Below are 22581 nucleotides of genomic sequence, written 5' to 3'. Positions count from 1 at the left end.
CCGAATACAATCCTAAACGATTCAATCTCCCCCCATACGTCAGTCCCGCTATCTCACTCAGCCTGGTAAACCTTCGCTGCACTCCTTCCAGAGCAAGAACATCCTTCCTCAGATAAAGAGACCAGAACAGCACACAATATTCCAGGTGTGGCCTTACCAAGACCTGTATGATTTGAAATGTGTTAATGACAATTATCCTGATTGTCACAATAGGCTTACATTAACACTGCAATGAAAAGCCTCCAGTTGCCACACTCCGGCGCCTGTTCGGGTACAGAGAGGGAGAATTCAGAATGCCCAAATTACCTAACAGCACGTCTTTCGGGGCTTGTGGGAGGAAACCAGAGCACCCGGAGGAATCCCACGCAGACACAGGGAGAACGTGCAGACTCCGCACAGACAGTGACCCAAGTCAGGAATCGAACCTGGGACCCTGGTGCTGTGAAGCAACAGTGCTAACCCCTGTGCTGCCATGCCGCCAGTCAGCACTGGTGCCTGTTTAGTTGTGCCTGCTCCAGCGTCACACAAAAAAACGACTGGGGGCGGAATTCTCTGAAAATGGGGCTATGTCCTCACGCCTGTGAGAAAATGGGCACGAATCACTCTGCACTTCCCTGGAGAAAGTCCAGAGTGAGTCTCCGTTTTGAAGGGGGCCTGCAGGATCCCGGAGTAGTTCGGGCAGCTCCGGCTGCTGATAAGGGGCCCTGCACTTCCTGCTGCGGGTCTGCGCATGTTTGCGGCAACCGCCTGTGGCGGCGGCCCTGCGCAACTTGGCGGACCCACACAGCGGGGCGGCCTCGATAATATAGACCCCGCCCCCCCCAAATCGCGTGCACCTGCCGATCGGTGGCCCCTGATTGTGAGCCTGGCCATCCTGGAGGCCCCCCCCCCCCCCCCAATGACGGATCTCCCCGCCCCCCACCAGGGCGGCCACGGACTGTGTGGAACCGTGAGTGAAGGGTGCCGGTGGGAACTCGGCACGTTGCCGGCGCAGTATTGCCACGGGGGCCGCTTTCAATGGCGCCCGACCGACACCGCGTCGAACCGCGCACGAGCGATTGCCAGCGATTCTCCGGTCCCTGGAGAATCGTGGGAAGGTATCAGACCCGATCGTGGGTCTGACGGCCATTCTCCGCCCCTGCGCCGAGCGTGATTGCGGAGCGGAGGCTCGGAGAATCCCGGCTTGGATGTCTCAAAAGTACTTTAAACCAAAAAGCTGTTCTTTTGAGGTGTAGTCACTGTTATAATGTAGGAAACACTGCAGCCAATTTGCACAAAGCAAGCTCCCACAAACTGATAATGATCAGATAATCAGTTTCGGTGATGTCGATTGAGGGATAAATATTGGCCAGGACACCGGGGAGAGCTCCCCTGCTTTTCTTCAAAATAGTGTATGTGGGGTGTGGGAAACTTTGACCTCCCAGCCACGTGTTTCTTAGCAGCTCGCCGATCACTGGCGGTGGGATTCCTGTCTCCTGCCGCTGTCATTGGGAATTCCCATTGAAATCACCCCACACCGCCGGGAAATCTGCGAACGGTGACGCTGCGGGATCAGAGAATCCCGCTGCCAGCAAGTGGCCAGGGCATTCCGACTGGGAACTTTTACATAATAATAATCTTAGTGTCACAAGTAGGCTTACATTAACACTGCAATGGAGTTACTGTGAAAAGCCCTTAGTCACCACATTCCAACACTGAGGGAGAATTCAGAGCACCCAGAGGAAACCCACGCAGAAACAGTGAGAATGTTCAGATCCCGCACAGTCAGTGACCCAAGCCGGGAATCGAACCTGGATCCTGAAGTTATGAAGCAACAGCGCTAACCACTGTGCTACCATGCCTCCGGCTGGTGGGTCCTTGGTTTAATGTTAACGTGCCCACGCCAGTTCCTTGAATGATCTTTCCAATTGGCCCCACTGCCGTCCTCACTTCTCATAGCCCTGCAGCCTCCTTCCTTCCTAGCTTTCGTATTCATTCAGTTATCCTTTGAAAGTTACTGTTGAATCTTCTTCCACCATCCTCTCAGGCAGATCACAAAACCTCCCTGTGTAAAAGAATTCTTCTCAGTTCCCCCTCTGACCTTTTTGCCAATTATCTTGAATCTTTATCCTCTGGTTACTGACCCTCCTGCCTTATTTTTACCCGTGGGATTAAGAATTTCCACCAGCGCCTCTGTTGCTAACGGGGCAACGGTAGTTCATCACAGAGCTCGACAGTCAATATCAGCAGCATGGGGTCAACACATTCACCTTGGAGCCATTACTAATTTATTTACAACCAGTAAAAGCAGGCACCGAGCAAACAGCAATTCCCGAAGGTTTGACAGAAACGCAGAGAGTGAGAGAGCCCTCAATGGGTTAATTAGGACCACTCCTGATTCCGTTCCAGTTTTTTGCTGGCGACCGTACTTCTGAAACTAATTGACCTGCCTGGGGTGGGGTCGCTCTATAAATTAGAATTTAGGATTGGCAGAATGAAGAAGGGGAAAGGTGCATCGAGATTGCCTTTTACCATCCTCTTGCTAGTTTGCAATTACAACAGGATTGGAGATATTAAAATATGTTGAGTTCCCTTCTTTATATAATTCCATTGGTATGAACATTTGTATACAGCTCCAAGGTAACCTGAGGAGGAGGACTGAACCATTATTACAGGAATCCAATAAGCTCACTTTAATATCTTCAGGGAAAGTTAACCTGCTGCTTTTACCTGGTCTGAAAGTTACAAACTAATTTAACATCATTAGGCACCGTATGATCAGGGAACAAGCTCAGTACAGCTTATCATAGAATTTACAGTGTAGAAGGAGGCCATTCAGCCCATCGAGTCTGCACCGGCCCTTGGAAGAGCACCCTACCTAAGGTCAACACCTCCACCCTATCCCCATAACCCAGTAACCCCACCCAACACTAAGGGTAATTTCGGACACTAAGGGCAATTTATCATGGCCAATCCACCTAACCTGCACATCTTTGGACTGTGGGAGGAAACCGGAGCACCCGGAGGAAACTCACGCACACACGGGGATGATGTGCAGACTCCGCACAGATAGTGACCCAAGCCGGAATCGAACCTGGGACCCTGGAGCTGTGAAGCAATTGTGCGATCCACAATGCTACCGTGCTTCTTAACATTGACCACACCATGAGCACAAGGTAAATTACAAGATGTTGTTGAAAACTCACCACTATTCTTAGAAGTCCCCATATACCGAAAATTTCTGACATTCTAAATGGTGAACAGGGATTCTCACTCTCTGACTCCAATGCAGGCTTTAGTGGGTGCTATTCAGGTCAAACTATATTTTCAAGTTATCCCCCGGTATAACCCATACCTTCACCGAAGATTTCATCAACTTAGTAGCATCGATCCTGGGTCCTGCATTGCTAAGTAAGAAAAGTAGACTTAGGAATAACAACTATTTCAGGTTAAATTAAGTTATTTTATTATATTTTTTCTTTTAAAAGCTGCAATTACTGTATTTACAGAAAGGTAAAAAGATCTTGCTTCTGGATCCTTCTGGTTGGTTGAAGGGACCTTCAGGCCCAACTTGACAATCAATCTTCTTTTTAAAATCTGGTCTTCTTTAGATGTATTCACTGGTTAGCTCGGTTGCTGTGTCCTATCTTTCCCATGTACCGAGCTGTGAGAGCTGGCTCTGCTGGCTATCTCTGAGCTGACTCTGAGCTGACTCTGCCTACTCTTTAAATTCTAGTCTTCCTTAGATGTATTAGCTGTTTTAGCTCGGCTGCTTTGCCCTGTCCCTTTCCCATGGCCGAGCTGACTGTAATCTGACTCTGAGCTGCTTGTTCCTGCTCTGCTTCTCTGCCTCTCTGCTTCTCTCGGAGTTCTGGTAGTTCCTGCTCTGGTCTCTAGGTTTATATTCTCTTTCTAACAGTTATTAAGTTTTTATGACTTTATTGTAAAGTAACTTTTATCACTTTGTTTGTAAAAAGTATCTTTGATCTAAACATTCTGTTACAACTAAGTATTCATTTTGACATGACCTCACCTCATAGATCTGATTACATTGTGTCCTTTGTGATGTTCAAAGTTCCTTTGTGATATTCAAAAATGCTTTGGTTTCAAGAGGTGTGAATTTTGAAAAATGAAATGAAATGAAAATGAAATGAAAATCGCTTATTGTCACAAGTAGGCTTCAAATGAAGTTACTGTGAAAAGCCCCTAGTCGCCACATTCCAGCGCCTGTTCGGGGAGGCTGTTACGGGAATCGAACCGTGTTGCTGGCCTGCCTCGGACTGCTTTCAAAGCCAGCGATTTAGCCCTGTGCTAAACAGCCCCAAATTTTGGTTTGGTTCCTGTCATTTCTATAGTTTTATTTTCCAATTGTGTCCTCAGCTCATAATTTTGACTTTGATGTTTCTCGTAGACTGATAGTCTCCAGTTTTCTTTAATTTACCTGGTAGTAGCAAAATTTCACACCTAGAATTGTCACCAAATTCAACTGAACCTCATCCTTTCCTTTACAGCTGCTTACTAAGATAGTTAATTTCAACAGAGGTGTGAAACATTGCTTTTAGCTTTATGCTAAAAATCCACTTGGTTATAACTTCAAAGGTTTACATTTATCACTTAGCTCAACTGAAACCATCATCCATGCTTTTCCAGATGCTTACTAAGATAGTTACTTTCAATGAAGGTGTGAGCCATTGTTTTTGGCTTCATTCAAAATCCTGTGTGTTTGCTAAGCCTGCTTGACTAAGGCTATCTGCATTTTACAATCCTGCTCCTTGCAGCTGCTGTTAACCCTTTGTGGGATCTTTCCCTGTATCCTCTCATGTTTCTCTCAGACCAGATATTGCCAGACTTCTATGTTTCAAATTACACATCTTTCCATATTTTCAATAACTTTTCTCCTGACACTACTCCACAAACTTGATAACTGATGCAGATTAAACTCAGCCAAACCTATTGCTGTGTCACATTAAGTCCGTTTCTATTCCCTGGATCGGGCTGATTGATATTTTTGTTTATGGGATGTGCGCTTCGCTGGCTAGGCCAGCATTTATTGCCCATTCCTAATTGCCCTTGAGAAGGTGGTGGGGAGCCGCCTCCTTGAATCTCTGCAGCCCGCTTGATTGAATCCCTCCCCCCCTCCACAAACATTCACTCCCTCCACCACCGATAAACAGGTGGCAGGAGTGTGTACCACCTACAAGGTACACTGCAAGTGTTCACCAATGTTCATTCGGCAGCACCTACCAAACCCACGACCACTAACATCTCGAAGAACAAGGGCAGGTGATGCATGGGAAACCCACCACCTGGAGGTTCACCTCCACATCACACATCAATCTGACTTGGAAATATGTTGCCATTCTTTCACTCTCGCTGAGCCAGAATCCTGGAACCCCCCTCCCTCGGGTGTTCCTACAGCACGTGAACTTTAAGAAAAATTAATTTATGTGATGTGCGCGTCGCTGGTTGGGCCAGCATTTATTGCCCAGCCCTAGTTGCCCTTCAGAAGGTGGTAGTGAGGTGCAGTCCCTGAGGTATGGAAGGTGCATGGTGAGTTACTATAATGCATCTGCTGTTATTATTCGCCAGTGGTGGAGGGAGTGAATGTTTGTGGAAGGGTGCCAATCAAGTGGGTTGCTTTGTCGTGGATGGTGCATCTTGATTGTTGTTGAAAAGATTGAGATTGTTAGGATTTTGAAAGGAATTTGAAAGGAAAGAAAGGCTGTTGGATTTGTGTAGCATCTTTGACCACAAGGTGTCCCAAAGCATTTTATAGCCAATGATGTACTTTTGAATCATTGCTCTTGTAAGTGTGGTAGATGTCGTGTTAGGTACACTGGTCTAACACTGGATGCAACTGGATGCAGCTTGGATCAGAAAGATACTCCAGACCTTGAAGTTAGTTCAATCTGATTTATTGAACCAGTAGCACAGTTAGCACAGTTCTCTGTGAGTTCGACTCTCTGCTAACTTAAGTGTGGTTACTCTGTCTGACTGAACCAGACCAGCTCTTAACCACGTGGTGGAGGTGTGAGATTGTAACAACACCCTTGACTGATTCTCTAGATGTTCATCAGTGGAAAGAGGTGGAGTGTGAGTGCCTCGTGTCTTATAGACAGATCCCACCCCTGTGTGTCCTGCCTGCTTATTGGGCATGTCCTGTTCTCTGTGTCCATTAGCTACTTATCTGTATATTATTATGTGTGTATCTGCATATCATGACAGTAGAGAGATAAACATTGTTCACTGGTGGGGGAACAAGAGTACATAACCTTAAAATCATAGCCAGGCCATCCAGGAGAGAGGGTATAAAACATTTCTTCGCACAAAGAAGGGTAGAAGTGCGGAACTCTGTCTCACAGAAAGCGACCGAGGCTAGCTCAGTTCATCATTTTACATCTGAGACCACTAGATTTTTGAGAGTCATTCTGTAAAGGAGATGGAGCCAAGGAGAGTGGATAGAGTTCAGAGACACATCTGTCAGCATCTCATTGAATGGCAGGACAGATATGAGGGGCTGACTGGTCGCCACCTCTATCCCTAATCCCCAATACTGATACTTTAGGGCCTTTCTGATAAAATCAAACAGATTCTTGTACGTGTTAATTAGTGCAGGAGATTGCTGCAGCAAATCAAAATAATTTTGAGAATAAATGCAATTAAACGGAGGAAACAAACTTGACAAAGATCGTCGTCTTAATTTACAGGAAGTCAGTGGTGTGGTGTGAAGGTTCTGCTGTCAGTGTTGAATCATATGCGTTATTACTGGGGACAAGTCAGTTCTTTTAGATCAAAGAGGTGCCGATATATATCGAAAAAATGAGACTGAGCGAGAGAGAGAAGGGGCGGGATTCTCCGCAAACCGGCGGGGCAGGCAACTCCGGCGCAAAGGAGTGGCGTGAATCACTCCGGCGTCGGGCCGCTCGAAGGTGCGGAATCCTCCGCACCTTCGGGGGAATCAGGGTGGGATTCACGCCGCCCCCCCCGGTGATTCTCCGACCCGTCCGGGGGTCGGAGAATCCCACCAAAGGGGCAAAATTCTCCAGTATCAGCGCGATGTCCGCCGACTGGCGCCCAAACGGTGCAAATCAGTCGGGCATCGCGCAGCCCCAAACGTGAGGAATGCTCCGCATCTTGGGAGGCCGAGCCCCAACCACAAGGGGCTAGGCTCGCGCCGGACGAATTTCCACCCCGCCAGCTGGCGGAAAAGGCCTTTGGTGCCCTGCCAGCTGGCGCGGAAATGACATCTCCGGGCGGCGCATGCGCGGGAGCGTTAGCGGCCGCTGACAACATTCCCGGCCGTGTGCAGTGGAGGGAGTCTCTTCCGCCTCTGCCATGGTGGCGACCATGGCGAAGGCGGAAGGAAAAGTGTGCCCCCACGTCACAGGCCCACCCGCAGATCGGTGGGCCCCGATCGCAGGCCAGGCCACCGTGGGGGCACCCCCCGGAGCCAGATCGCCCCGCACCCCCCCCAGGACCCCGGAGCCCACCCGCGCCGCCTTGTCCCGCCGGGAAGGTAGGTGGTTTAATCTACGCCGGCGGGACAGGCATTTTAGCGGCGGGACTTCGGCCCATTCGGGCCGGAGAATCACGGGGGGGGGGGGGGCGCCAACCGGTGCGGCGCGCTTCCCGCCCCCGCTGAATATCCGGTGCCGGAGAATTCGGCAACCGGCGGGGGCAGGGGGCGAAATTCTCCTACCCGCCCCGCCACATTTCTGCCCCGACCGGCCAGCGGGAGTCTCCGTTACACCGGCCGGTCAATGGGGTTTCCCATTGTGGGGCAGCCCCACGCCGTCGGGAAACCCCCGGGCGCCGGCAAAACGGAGACTCCCGCCGGCGGAGAATGATACCCGGGATTCACGCCAGCCCCCGGCAATTCTCCGACCCAGTGGGGGGTCGGAGAATCTCGCCCAAGATCTTTGCCATTTGGATCAATGACCCTAACCTGCTCTCAACACTAGAATGGCATTTATTTGAAAGTTAATGCAAAAACAGGACAGACTTAGCTGTGATCGTTATGAAGTGAAGGATATTGTCTGTGTGAGGGTGATGTAGATTATTGTCAGTGCGAGAGTGGATTATTTATGATGCCTATTTCTTTGTGGTTGATTTTCTATGAAAATTTAATGTAAATATTATATGTCATGAAGCAAGTTCACCCGAGCAGATTAAATTTTAAGTAAACCTGCAATTGCTGGAAATGCAGAGTAAATCGATTTATATTGACGGACTGAACATTTTGAGTTTAGGCTTTTGATTTAACTGATGATAAAAGATGACGAGTGAGCTTTAACAGCCACAGCGCCGTACCCTTGTAGAACACCTGTGACACGGAAAACATCCCCAGGATACGGGAAAGCAGAGATCAGTCGACCAGATGCTTGGTCAAAGAGGGTTGTTTTCAGGATTATCTTCATGGAGGTGAGGAAGTTGATGGAGGGAATTCTCGAGTGTGGGGCACAGGCGACTGAAGGGATGGCCACCAATGGTGGGATGAAAGTGGCTGTTGTTCACCAAGGGGCCAGAGTCAGATGGAGAGAGTTTGGGGTAGGGTTGGGGAGTGGGTTGGGCTGTATGTGGGTAATGTTGCCGTGGTACTGGACAAGGTTACAATGAGGGTGGGTTTGGGGGCTCAGGGGCGTCATTCTCCGACCCCCCAGCGGGTCGGAGAATGGCCGTCGGCCGCCATGAATCCCGCCCCCGCTGGTTGCCGAAGTCTCCGGTACCGGATATTCGGCGGGAATCGGGCCGCGCCGGTTGGCGGGCCCCCCCGCTGGATTCTCCGGCCCGGATGGGCCGAAGTCCCGCTGATAAATTGCCTGTCCCGCCGGCGTGGATTAAACCACCTTTTGAACGGCGGGACAAGGCGGCGTGGGCGGGCTCCGGGGTCCTGAGGGGGGCGCGGGGCGATCTGGCCCCGGGGGGTGCCCCCACGGTGGCCTGGCCCGCGATCGGGCCTGTGCCGTGGGGGCACTCTTTCCCTTCCGCCTCCGCCACAGCCTCCACCATGGCGGAGGCAGAAGAGACTCCCTCCACTGCGCATGCGCGGGAAACTGTCAGCGGCCACTGACGCTCCCGCACATGCGCCGCCCGGAGATGTCATTTTCGCGCCAGCTGGCGGGGCAACAAAGGCCGTTTCCGCCAGCTGGCGGGGCGGAAATCCCTCCGGCGTCGGCCTAGCCCCTCAATGTTGGGGCTCGGCCCCCAAAAATGCAGAGCATTCCGCACCTTTGGGGCGGCGCGATGCCCGTCTGATTGGCACCGTTTTGGGCGCCAGTCGGCGGACATCGCGCCGTTTCGGGAGAATTTCGCCCCAGGTGGCGGATGAGACCGTGGAGTAATTTTAAAACATGGGGCTGAATTCCCCGATTTGAAGACTAAGAGCCGACGCCGGCGTGGGGACAGTGGTGTTTTACGGCCGAAACAAAAACGGCACAAAAGCTGCACCGGTCTTCCGTCTGATGTGGTTTAGCAGGCACGCAGCGTAAAGCCCCTGGCAGTACCTGCTGATTCCTGGTCCATGGGAATGCCGTCAGCGGCCGCTAACGCTCCCGCGCATGCGCCGCACGGCAAAGTCATTTGCGCGCCAGCTGGCGGGGCGGAAATCAGTCCGGCGCGGGCCTAGCCCCTCAAGGCATCTTGGGGGTGGCGTGATGCCTGACTGATTTGTGCCGTTTTTGGCGCCGGTCGGCAGACATCACGCCGATGCCGGAGAATTTCGCCCCAGATTTTTCAGACACTAATGCACAGAAAATCTGGAGGCGTGGTTGACGCCGTCATTCTGGTACAGCAAACCTGGTAGAGCTGGTAAGGCCGGCTTCACAGAGATCGGGCAGAATCTTGACAGAGCACCCTGATCTGCATTTAAAATATAGTTCTCCCAACCCCCCATGGACACGGAGGACCACCCCCACAAGCATTGGGCCACCCGATGGAAATCAGGTTTATGCTCTTTGCGCACATAAACCTGATGACATCACTGGCGAGGGGCGGGGAATATCTCAAACAGATCATGCCGCGCAAATTCCTTTTCTGGCCACGCGAGAGATTTAGCGGCCATAACGTGATTTGCGGTCGATGGCGCCCTGTGCGTTTACTCTCAAAGCCATTGAGATAGATTGCGAAAGGCGTTTTAGGAAATGCTTTTAAGAAATAATGGGATATTGGACTAGTGCAATGTACAGAGGACCACACATCAGACCCCAGGCTGCACCCTCACCATCTGCCATTAAACTCATGGTCGTAAACTCTTTTTGCAATTGGTCAACATGCAAATAAAATACACCTGCAAATCTCTAGTAGCCTGTCAAAGCACCTTGAAATAGTCAAACCTGCTTCAGCTGCTGTGAAGTGTTTGAGGGGATTAGAGTCCTACTTTTCCCTTTTTGGCCCACCATTCCTATGTTGATGTTGTCCCTGAGGGAGCTCTCCCTCAATCCCATTCTCCATAATCCTGTAGCCTCTCTCTGAGGGAGTTCTCCCTCAATCCCATTCCCCATAATCCTCTACCCTCTCTCTCTGAGGGAGTTCTCCCTCAATCCCATTCCCCATAATCCTCTACCCTCTCTCTGAGGGAGCTCTCCCTCGATTCCGTTCCCCATAATCCTGTACCCTCTCTCTGAGGGAGTTCTCCCTCAATCCCATTCCCCATAATCCTCTACCCTCTCTCTGAGGGAGCTCTCCCTTGATTCCATCCCCCATAATCCTGTACCCTCTCTCTGAAGGAGCTCTCCCTCAATCCCATTCCCCATAATCCTCTACCCTCTCTCTGAGGGAGTTCTCCCTCAATCCCATTCCCCATAATCCTCTACCCTCTCTCTGAGGGAGCTCTCCCTCGATTCCATTCCCCATAATCCTGTACCCTCTCTCTGAGGGAGTTCTCCCTCAATCCCATTCCCCATAATCCTCTACCCTCTCTCTGAGGGAGCTCTCCCTTGATTCCATCCCCCATAATCCTGTACCCTCTCTCTGAAGGAGCTCTCCCTCAATCCCATTCCCCATAATCCTCTACCCTCTCTCTGTGGGTCCTGCAGTCCTGTTCCATGTATGTTGCCGGAAGTGATTAGATTTATGTCCTGAAGAATGATTTGAAACCTGTTGCACTATTAATTCTTGTGAATGTGTTGGTTTGTTTTGTCATTAGAGGCTCCTAAGCGGACCAAGGGTGTGTCTGAGGTGAAAAAATATCTTGCTGTGATTACTGTATTGCTGGGTATATTTTCTTGTGGTTTCTTCCAATTTCTACACGTTAGAGTTTGGAATAAACTGTGTTGAAATTTACCCGTCAGACCTTTCCTGTGGTTTGCTGGTGTTAGATAGCACAAGGTGTCTTTTTTACATTCACCCATTGACATGAAGCCTCCAGCAGGTGATTTGCCAATTGGGTGGCTGGGTGGGTGATGTACCATCAATGTCCACGAGACGAAAATGGTGAAACTATTGAGGCTTTATTGCACAAGATGTTGAGCCTCCTGCAGCTGTAGCCCTACGCCATGTTGCGTCGGCGCCGGTCGCAGTGTGCATGCGCAGACCTGCGGCGGCCATTTGACGCATGGGTCACTCCAGTGCCGTGCTGGCCTCCTGTAGGGCAGAGGATCACTACACATAGCCGTCTGATGACACCGTGGTTAAACACTCCAGTTTTTACGACGGCATTAACACTCTGCCTTCAGTTGGGAGAATCCCGCCCTCTGTTTAACCTTAAAATAAAAGAGACAGTTTAAAACATTACCACCTAATAAAGTATACAGGCCAAAACAATACAGAAGTACGAGAAGTCATTTAATGACATTTCTGGATTATCTTGGCCAGCATTAGTTTACTTTGTAATTGGTCATTTTGAGTCTGTATTTGTTTTATTTCCAGTGACCGATGTCAAAGTTTTATCGAGCAGAGGTTGAATGAGATCATCCCTTATTCCTGTGTCATTGCAGATTTTGACATAGGTTTAAGACTGTCTCAGACTCTCCAGCACTCAGATGTGATTTGATAGCGTAAAATTCCGTGAAGGTCATCAGTGATTGGTGCAACAGCGTGTCTCGATTGTCAGCGGGTTTATACTAAAGTGAAGCTTTAACAAAAAGAGAAAAGGCTGGAAACACTCCAAAGGTCAGGCAGTATCATGAGTTCTGATGATAGGCTAAAACATTAACCCCATGCCTCCCTCTCCCTCTCTCTCTCTGCCTCTGTCTCTCTCCCTCTTTACAGGCTCCCTGACCTGCTGAGTGTTTCCAGCATTTTCTGTTTCAGGTCTCAGGTTTTTGACACCCACGCTATTTAGCCCTTTGCTCCGAAAGGCGGATCTTTATTTCAGAATCCATCCTCGTGCAAAGTGTTGCCCTGCTCACCAGTCCTCGGGATTCAGTGGCCAACCACAGAGCGACCCGCCCTCGATGCTCTATCTCCCCCTCCTCCGTACCAGCAGACTATGTCTGTCATTTTGAATTGGATTGAGCAGAGAGAATAATTTTGTTTGCTGCTGAACCTTCCTTCTTCTAACTTTCTCAATTTAGTCAATGTGACATTTGGTGATAAGTGAGGTGGAGGAGAGGAAATCTAAGTTTCAGCCTCTGTGTCTGCCCATGATTCCCACTGGACTCAGCGACTTATAAACCATGGCCATAGTGATGCCCATCGACAGCTGGTGCGGTCAAAGAAATATTTCCCAAACACTGCAGAGAATAATACATTTTACAAACCTGAATGTTGAGATTGTACTGTGGGTAAAGTATTAGTGGCGGGGGTTTTGGGGATAATGAAATGCAGAGAAAGGGCAAGACAGAGTCACTGTGGGTTTAGGAGGGGGTGGGGATTCCTTCACAGATTTATTGGAACTTTCTGAGGAAACGAAAGACCTGGGGAATGAAAGAAAACGTTTATATCTTCTTCTTCGGCGGTCCCTCGGGATCAAGGATGACTTGCTTCCCATCTCAGTTCGACACTTTCTGAGACGGCTGATAATTCCAGCACACAATCTGTGGACTCTGCCACACGTGGGGAACGTGGCACTCGAGGGGCTGGGTAGATCAGTTGCTTGTGAGCTCTTTCCGACATCTCACCTTGCCTCTGCAGATTCCCGATGTGTTTGGTGCCCTGCTAAACAAACCGCCTCCATTTTGGTTGATCACAGACCAGGAACTCCCACCTGTCAGTGAGGATGTTTTGCCTCTTTAGAGATACATTAACGACATCCCCAAAGCGTTTAGTCTGTCCATTAGGACCTCAAGGTGCTCCAACAGATTTCCCCTCATCTGAACCCTTCCCATTGTTGGTTAAGGGCTGGGGGTGTCGACCTGGAAAGTGTGCTGTGGTGAGGTTGATCTCATCAGCTTCTGAGTCAAAGATGAGGGTGCTCTCCACTAAGGGAAGATTAGAGTTTGTTGGGTTTCTGATTCAGTATTCCAAAGGTGACTGGTCCGCTTGGGAGGTTTGGAAGGCAAATCCCACGAGGAAATGAGTCTGCACCGTTACACCTAGAGCACTGGGTACATATCTCCTGAATTAAATGATTTACGGGTATAGGTTCATAGGAAGTAGGAGTAGGCCATTCAGCCCATCGAGCCTGCTCCGCCACTCAATAGGATCATGGCTGATCAGACACTTCAATGCTTTTTACCCATTACCCCCACGCTATTGTTAAACAGAAATCTATCCATCTCTGCTTTAAACATACTCAATGACTGGGCTTCCACAGCCCTCTGGGGTAGAGAATTCATAGCCGTCAGTGTAAAGGTAGTGGTATAAGACCAGAAGACATAGGAGCAGAATTAGGCCACTCGGCCCATCGAGTCTGCTCCGCCATTCAATCATGGCTGATATTTTCTCATCCCCATTCTCCTGCCTTCCCCCCATAACCCCTAATCCCCTTATTAATCAAGAACCTATCCATCTCTGTCTTAAAGACACTCAATGATTTGGCCTCCACAGCCTTCTGCGGTAAAGAGTTCCACAGATTCACCATCCTCTGGCTGAAGAAATTTCTCCTCTCCTCTTTCTCTGATCGTCCCTTAGTCTGAGATGGTGTCCTCTGCTTCTAGTTTTTCCTACAAGTGGAAACATCCTCTCCACGTCCACTCTATCCAGGCCTCGCAGTATCCTGTAAGTTTCAATAAGATCTCCTCCCCCCCCATCCTTCTAAACTCCGAGTACAGACCCAGAGTCCTCAGTCGTTCCTCATACGACAAGCTCTTCATTCCAGGGATCATTCTTGTGAACCTCTTGCTGCAGGGAATGTGTGGCCCATTATTGAGTCAGATATTACATTGGCAGCTGGAAAGTACAGCTCCACGCCAAAACGTTTGACAGGCTGTGGCCTTTCCTCTGTTTTGTTGCAGGTTTCAGTGGCTGTTTTGGATTGTCTCACCCGCCCGGAAACGGCGATCAGGCACCCGACAGGAAGCACATCCTGATCTTTGCCACCACCAGGAGTGGATCGTCCTTCCTGGGGCAGTTATTCAATCAACACCCTGCTATCTTTTACCTCTTTGAGCCTCTCTATCACGTGCAACAGGTGTTTGTGAACTCCAGTACCAGAATGAGGAATGTGGTGGACAGACGAGCTCTCCTGGGGGCTCACCGGGACCTGCTCAGCAACCTGTACGACTGCAATCTGAACTTCCTGGAGAATTATATGAAACCCGCGCCTAGGGACCATGCGACCACAGTGTTTTTCCGCAGGGGTGCCAGTAACGCTCTGTGCGAACCGCCGCTTTGCCATCTGAATCAGAATTCGAAAGACCCATTTGAACACCTCTGTGCCAAGCAGTGCAAAGTGCTGAACCTAACGCTGGCATCTCAGGTTTGTCAGACACGCTCACACATGGCAATAAAGACGGTCAGGATTCCTGAGATCAAAGACCTCCGCCTGCTGAGTGAGGACCCCAGGCTCAATCTGAAGATCATCCACTTGGTCCGAGATCCCAGGGGGATACTCGCCTCCAGGATGGGGACTTTCACGGATAATTTCCGGGCCTGGAAAATCTGGAACGCCACCGGCAGAAAGCCACGGAGTGTGGATCTATCCCAAATAGCAACCACTTGCAACGATCTCTTCAACTCAGTCGGCACTGGACTCAGCAAACCGCCCTGGCTGAGGGGGAAGTACATGTTGGTGAGATACGAGGAACTGGCCAGAGAACCCTTCAAAAAAATCACTGAGATTTACCACTTCATCGGTTTGGATGTGGACAATCAGGTTAAGAAATGGATACTTCAGAACACCAGGGGAACAAGTGGTACAGCAAGAAATTATAAATACACAACCACACGAAACTCAACAGCAACTGCAGAAAGCTGGAGACTCAGCCTTTCCTTCCAGATTACCCAAACAGTACAACATCTGTGCAATGGCACTCTGACCCAGCTGGGCTACCAACCGGTGCACTCACTCAGGGAACTGCGGAACGTTTCCAACAGTTTAGTGGAATCCAAGACATTCACACCTTTCCTGTAGCCACATTCTCTGTGACTACATCTTGAATGATCAACTGAGGGTCTTCTGAGATGGGGAGCTTCCTGGGGGGATGAGGGGAGCCCACAGGAAGGGGAGCCAGGAAAGGTAGGGCGGAAATTGGGTTGGGTCCATCCACGGGCCTGAAGTAAGTGTGGTGGACACCGGAGGCTAAAGTCACACCCGGAATTGCCCCCCCCCCCCCCCCCCCCCCACCACGGCCTACTCCTGTGGTCTCCAGTCAGACTTCAGAAGAGCTCATCCGATCCATGGGGACAACGCTGAGCTGGATGTTGAATCCCTGGCAGCAGTATCGATCAGCAGAGAGAGAGAGAGAAAGAGGGAGAGAGGGATTAGGATGGAGAGAGTGATTAGATGGCAGAGGGAGAGATGGTGTGATTAGGGGATAGAGAGAAGAATTAGGAGGGAGAGAAGGACATAAAGAGTGATTAGTAGTGGAAAAGATAAGAAAGGAGAGCGACAGAATAGACGAGTAGGAGGGAGAGATAGGGTAAGTGGGTGATCAGGAATGTGTAGGATATTAGGAGGACAAAAGAGGGATTAGGAGGGAGCGAGTGGTGAACAGGAGAAAGAGAGAGGGCAGATTGGGAGGGAGAAGAAATGGATAAGAGAGAAAGAGTTATATACCATATCAGATGAGTTATGATCTCATTGAATGGTGGAGCAGACTTGATGGGCTGAATGGCCTACTTCTGCTCCTATGTCTTATGGTCTTACATATAGCACGGGGACATTATAAGGGAGAGAGAGTGAGTGATTTAGAGAGAAATGGACAAGAGAGTGGAGAGAGAGAGGGTGATTAGGATGGTGAGGAAGAGAATGGTGATTTAGGGAAAGAGTACTAATGAAGTGTTATGGGCCAGGGTTTAGAGAACCCCAAAGTGTATCATGGGGTTCACCTGACCCACAACTTTTAATAGATTGTGGAATGGGGAGCACACGGCCCACTCTACAGGTGTGGTACAGCAGAAATGGAAAAGTATTTTTTTAAGCAAAACATTGTTCTATGAATTCAAGTTAACCTTTTTAAAACAAACAATCCTTCTCGATTGACATCTCTTTGAACAAGAAGGTCTCTGCACGATATGTCCATTTCTCTATGCCTCGGCATTTCTCTTTAAAGTCAGATACTTTAGTTCAATCTGATCACAGAGTCCCTTGTAATTCTCCAACACAGGAGCAATAGTTATCACAGCTTTTAGACAGTCAAATGTCTGTTGAAAGTCCGCTGTCCATTGAAATTTTCGACGTTTCTTCAGCAAGTCTATCAGTGGAGCAACCACGCTACAAAAACATTTCACAAATGTTCGATCAAATCCACGCATGCCAAGAAATTGCATTATTTCCCTTCGTCTCGAGGATATCGGAAACTGCAATGAAAGTGACTTGGGTTTTTCTAAATTCACTTTTGGCTAGGTTTATCACCAAACCTACCTCCTGAAGTTAATCGAATAACTCCATCAGATGTTTGAAATGTTCTTTCCATGTCTGGCTGAAAATTATCAGATCATCGATCTATACTGCACAATTGGGTAATCATGAAACAACTTTGTTAGTTTTTCATCCAAATGGCATAACTTTGAATTGGTATATACCATCTGGAGTCACGAAAGCTGAAAGCTCCTTCGCACATTCGGATAAAGGTACCTGCCAGTAACCTTTAAGTAAATCCAGTTTGGAAATAAAAGCTGATTGTCCCACTTTCTCAATGCGATCCTCCAAACGTGGGATAGGATAAGAGTCCGTTCTTGTAACTGCATTAACCTTTCTATAGTCCACACACAACCGTTGGGTACCGTCTGGTTTAGGTACCATCACTATGGGTGAGCTCCATTGGTGGCAACGCACTCCAATTATGCCATTTTTAAGCATACTCTCAATCTCTTTGTTAACCTGCACCAATTTTAAAGGGTTTAGTCTATCTGGATGTTGTTTGATTGGAACAGCATTTCCCACATCTACATCATGTAAACCATTTTAGTACATCCCAATTTATCTCTACAAACTTGCCCATGTGATATCAATAACTCTTTCGGGTCAGTCCGTTTTTCCTCTGGAAGGTAACTCAACAATTTATCCCAATTTTTAAGAACATTCTCGTTTTCCAATTTAAATTGAGGTATGTCAAATTCACAGTCATCTGGATTTGGTTGTCACTTTGAGTTAGAATCATTAAAACCTCCTTTTTCTCTCCTTCCATTTCGAAGTACCTTTTAAGCATATTGGGCAGCACGGTAGCTTTGTGGATAGCACAATTGCTTCACAGCTCCAGGGTCCCAGGTTCGATTCCGGCTTGGGTCACTGTCTGTGTGGAGTCTGCACATCCTCCCCGTGTGTGCGGGGGTTTCCTCCAGGTGCTCCGGTTTCCTCCCACAGTCCAAAGATGTGCAGGTTAGGTGGATTGGCCATGATAAATTGCCCTTAGTGTCCAAAATTGCCCTTAGTGCTGGGTGGGGTTACTGGGTTATGGGGATAGGGTGGGGGTGTGGACCTAGGGTAGGGTGCTCTTTCCAAGAGCCAGTGCAGACTCGATGGGCTGAATGGCCTCCTTCTGCACTGTAAATTCTATGAAATGACATACTTGGTGAGTTTTCCTTCTATCCAGTGTTTTTACCACATAATTAGCCTCACTTAATTTCCTTTCAAGCTGATAAGGTCCACAAAACCTAGATTTTAAAGGCTCACCTACCACTGGTAACAACACTAAAACTTTGGGCGTCATTCTCCGACCCCCCGCCGGGTCGGAGAATGGCCGTTGGCCGCCGTGAATCCCGCCCCCGCCCCCGCCAAAGTCTCCGGTACCGGAGATTGGGCGGGGGCGGGAATTGGGCTGCGCCGGTTGGCGGGACCCCCCGCTCAATTCTCCGGCCCGGATGGGCCGAAGTCCCGTGCAGAAATTGCCTGTCCCGCCGGCGTAAATCAAAGCTGGTATTTACCGGCAGGACCAGGCGGCGTGGGCGGGCTCCGGGGTCCTGGGGGGGGCGCGGGGCGATCTGACCCTGGGGGGTGCCCCCACGGTGGCCTGGCCCGCAATCGGGGCCCACCGATCCGCGTGCGGGCCTGTGCCGTGGAGGCACTTTTTCCCTTCCGCCTCCGCCACAGCCTCCACCATGGCGGAGGCGGAAGAGACTCTCCCCACTGCGCATGCGTGGGAAACTGTCGGCGGCCGCTGATGATCCCGCGCATGCGCCGCATTTCCGCGCCAGCTTGCAGGGCAACAAATGCCATTTCCGCCAGCTGGCGGGGCGGAAATCCCTCCAGCGTCGGCCTAGCCCCTCAATGTTGGGGCTCGGCCCCCAAAGATGCGGAGCATTCCGCACCTTTGGGCCGGCGCGATGCCCGTCTGATTGGCGCCGTTTTTGGCGCCAGTCGGCGGACATCGCGCCATTGGGGGGAATTTCGCCCTTTATCTCCACTGGCAAAACTATGAACTTTGGATTTCTTATCCGCTACCCGTTTCATCACATTATGTGCAACTTTCAAATGTTGTCTAGCCAATTCACCCACTCTACTTAATCGTTCCCTAAAATTTGACACGTAATCCAGTAATGTAATTTCTCACTCACCAAATTTTCCTGAATCAATTTTTTTAAATTTAAAAAAAATATATTTTATTCAAGAATTTTGGCCAAACATAACAGTACGTAGTGTTTCTTTTACACAACAATAAAGCAATATAAATAACAGTGGCCAGTTTTAAACAAATAAATAAATAATATATAAACAAAAACAAAAACAGAACTGAATGGCAACTGCCTTGTCCAAAATAAATACTCTCCAAAAATACAATCCAACAATCCAATATACAATTACCTATAACAACTACCTATACATATTATACATATACAATAACATCTCTGAGAGTCCGTTCAATCCCCCCCCCCCCCACCCCCCCGCTCCCCCCCCCCCCTCCCCCCTGGGTTGCTGCTGTTGTCTACTTCATTTCCATTCCCTCTATCTTTCTGTGAGGTAATCGACGAACGGTTGCCACCGCCTGGTGAACCCCTGAGCCGAGCCCCTTAACACGAACTTAATCCGTTCTAACATTATAAACCCTGCCATGTCGTTTATCCAGGTCTCCACACCCGGGGGTTTGGCTTCCTTCCACATTAACAATATCCTGCGCCGGGCTACTAGGGACGCAAAGGCCAACACGTCAGCCTCTCTCGCCTCCTGCACTCCCGGCTCTTCTGCAACCCCAAATATAGCCAACCCCGAGCTTGGTTCGACCCGGACCCCCACCACCTTCGAAAGCACATTTGCCACCCCCACCCAGAACTCCTGTAGTGCCGGGCATGACCAGAACATGTGGGTGTGATTCGCTGGGCCTCTCGAGCATCTCGCACACCTATCCTCTACCCCATAAAATTTACTGAGCCGTGCTCCAGTCATATGCGCCCTGTGTAACACCTTAAATTGTATCAGGCTTAGCCTGGCACACGAGGACGATGAGTTTACCCTACGTAGGGCATCAGCCCACAGCCCCTCCTCAATCTCCTCCCCCAGCTCCCCTTCCCACTTCCCTTTCAGCTCATCCACCATGATCTCCCCCTCGTCCCTCATTTCCCTGTATATGTCCGACACCTTACCATCCCCCACCCATGTCTCTGAGATCACTCTATCCTGCACCTCCTGCGTCGGGAGCTGCAAGAATTCCCTCACCTGTTGCCTCGCGAAAGCCCTCAATTGCATGTACCGAAATGCATTCCCTTGGGGCAACCCATATTTTTCCGTCAGCGCTCCCAGACTCTCAAACGTCCCATCTACGAACAGATCTCTCAGTTGTACTACCCCAGCTCTTTGCCATGCTCCAAACCCCCCATCCATTCTCCCCGGAACGAACCTATGATTGTTTCTTATCGGGGACCGCACCGAAGGTCCCGTCCTTCCCCTATGCCGTCTCCACTGCCCCCAAATTTTCAATGTAGCCACCACCACCGGGCTTGTGGTGTATTTCTTTGGTGAGAACGGCAACGGCGCCGTCACCATTGCTTGTAGGCTAGTCCCCCTGCAGGACGCCCTCTCCAATCTCTTCCACGCCACTCCCTCCCGCTCTCCCATCCACTTACACACCATTGAAACATTGGCGGCCCAGTAGTACTCACTTAGGCTCGGTAATGCCAGCCCCACCCTGTCCCTACTACGCTGCAAGAATCCCCTCCTCACTCTTGGGGTCTTCCCAGCCCACACAAAACTCATAATACTCTTCTCGATTCTTTTGAAAAAAGCCTTCGTGATCACCACCGGGAGGCACTGAAACACAAAAAGGAATCTCGGGAGGACCACCATTTTAACTGCCTGCACCCTACCTGCCAATGACAGGGACACCGTGTCCCATCTCTTAAAGTCCTCCTCCATCTGTTCCACCAACCGCGTTAAGTTAAGCCTGTGTAATGTACCCCAATTGGCTATCTGGATCCCCAAGTACCGGAAGTCCCTTGTTACCTTCCTCAACGGTAAATCCTCTATCTCTCTGCTCTGCTCCCCTGGCTGCACCACAAACAACTCACTTTTCCCCATGTTCAGTTTGTACCCTGAAAAATCCCCAAACTCCCCAAGTATCCGCATTATCTCTGGCATCCCCACCGCCGGGTCCGCCACATATAGCAACAAATCATCCGCATACAGAGATACCCGGTGTTCTTCTCCCCCCCTGAGTACTCCCCTCCACTTCCTGGAACCCCTCAATGCTATGGCCAGGGGTTCAATCGCCAGTGCAAACAATAACGGGGACAGAGGACATCCCTGCCTCGTCCCTCTATGGAGCCGAAAATAGTCAGACCCCCGTCCATTCGTGACCACGCTCGCCATCGGGGCCCTATACAGCAACTGTACCCACCTGATATACCCGTCCCCAAAACCAAATCTCCTCAGCACCTCCCACAAATAATCCCACTCCACTCTATCGAATGCTTTCTCGGCATCCATTGCCACCACTATCTCCGCTTCCCCCTCTGGTGGGGGCATCATCATTACCCCTAGCAGCCTCCGTATATTTGTATTCAGCTGTTTCCCCTTCACGAACCCAGTTTGGTCCTCATGAACTACCCCCGGGACACAATCCTCTATCCTCATTGCCATTACCTTGGCCAGAATCTTAGCGTCCACATTCAGGAGGGAAATGGGCCTGTAGGACCCGCATTGCAGCGGGTCTTTTTCCTTCTTTAGGAGGAGCGATATCGTTGCCTCTGACATAGTCGGGGGCAACTGCCCCCTTTCCCTCGCCTCATTAAAGGTTCTCATCAGTAGCGGGGCCAGCAAGTCCATATATTTCCTATAGAATACAACTGGGAATCCATCTGGTCCCGGGGCCTTCCCCGCCTGCATGCTCCCAATCCCTTTCACTACTTCCTCCGTCTCAATCTGTGCTCCCAGTCCCACCCTCTCCTGTTCCTCCACCTTGGGAAATTCCAGCTGATCCAGAAAGCACATCATTCTCTCCTTCCCATCCGGGGCTGAGCTTCATATAATCTTTCGTAAAATGCCTTGAAGACTCCATTCACTCTCTCCGCTTCCCGCTCCATCTCTCCCTCCTCATCTCTCACCCCCCCTATCTCCCTCGCTGCTCCCCTTTTCCTCAGTTGGTGGGCCAGCAACCTGCTTGCCTTCTCCCCATATTCGTACTGTACACCCTGTGCCTTCCTCCATTGTGCCTCTGCATTACCCGTAGTCAACAAGTCAAATTCTACATGTAGCCTTTGCCTTTCCCTGTACAGTCCCTCCTCCGGTGCCTCCGCATATTGTCTGTCCACCCTCAGATGTTCTTTCAACAACCGCTCCCTTTCCCTACCCTCCTGCTTTCCTTTATGTGCGCTAATAGATATCAGCTCCCCTCTAACCACTGCCTTCAGCACCTCCCAGGCCACTCCCACCTGTACCTCCCCATTATCATTGAGTTCCAAGTACCTTTCAATACACCCCCTCACCCTTAAGCACACCCCCTCATCTGCCAATAATCCCATGTCCATTCTCCAGGGTGGACGCTGTTGTTTTTCTTCCCCTATCTCCAGGTCCACCCAATGTGGAGCATGATCCGAAATGGCTATAGCCGTGTACTCCGTCCCCGTCACCTTTGGGATCAGTGCCCTTCCAAGAACAAAAAAGTCTATCTAATAAACCTTGTGGACATAGGA

The 22581-nt window shown here is 49.9% G+C and overlaps 1 protein-coding gene across 2 annotated transcripts in view; it reads left to right on the top strand.

The window, feature by feature from the left end:
• Nucleotides 1-15464, top strand: part of LOC140396347 (carbohydrate sulfotransferase 1) — a 48743-nt gene extending 33279 nt beyond the window's left edge. Inside the window, exons 3-4 of one of the 2 annotated variants that reach the window (XM_072484890.1) lie at nucleotides 13386-13405; nucleotides 14363-15464. In XM_072484890.1, the coding sequence (XP_072340991.1) occupies nucleotides 13386-13405; nucleotides 14363-15430 (1088 nt within the window). In that variant the 3' untranslated portion in view covers nucleotides 15431-15464. Of the gene's footprint in view, nucleotides 1-13385; nucleotides 13406-14312 lie in introns of both variants that reach the window. The other variant, XM_072484889.1, reaches the window with a different exon arrangement.
• Nucleotides 15465-22581: the final 7117 nt, after the last annotated feature.

This window comes from Scyliorhinus torazame, chromosome 19 (genome assembly GCF_047496885.1).
Source record: "Scyliorhinus torazame isolate Kashiwa2021f chromosome 19, sScyTor2.1, whole genome shotgun sequence".
Classification (NCBI taxonomy): domain Eukaryota; kingdom Metazoa; phylum Chordata; class Chondrichthyes; order Carcharhiniformes; family Scyliorhinidae; genus Scyliorhinus; species Scyliorhinus torazame.
This window is presented reverse-complemented; position numbering and strand designations above follow the sequence as displayed.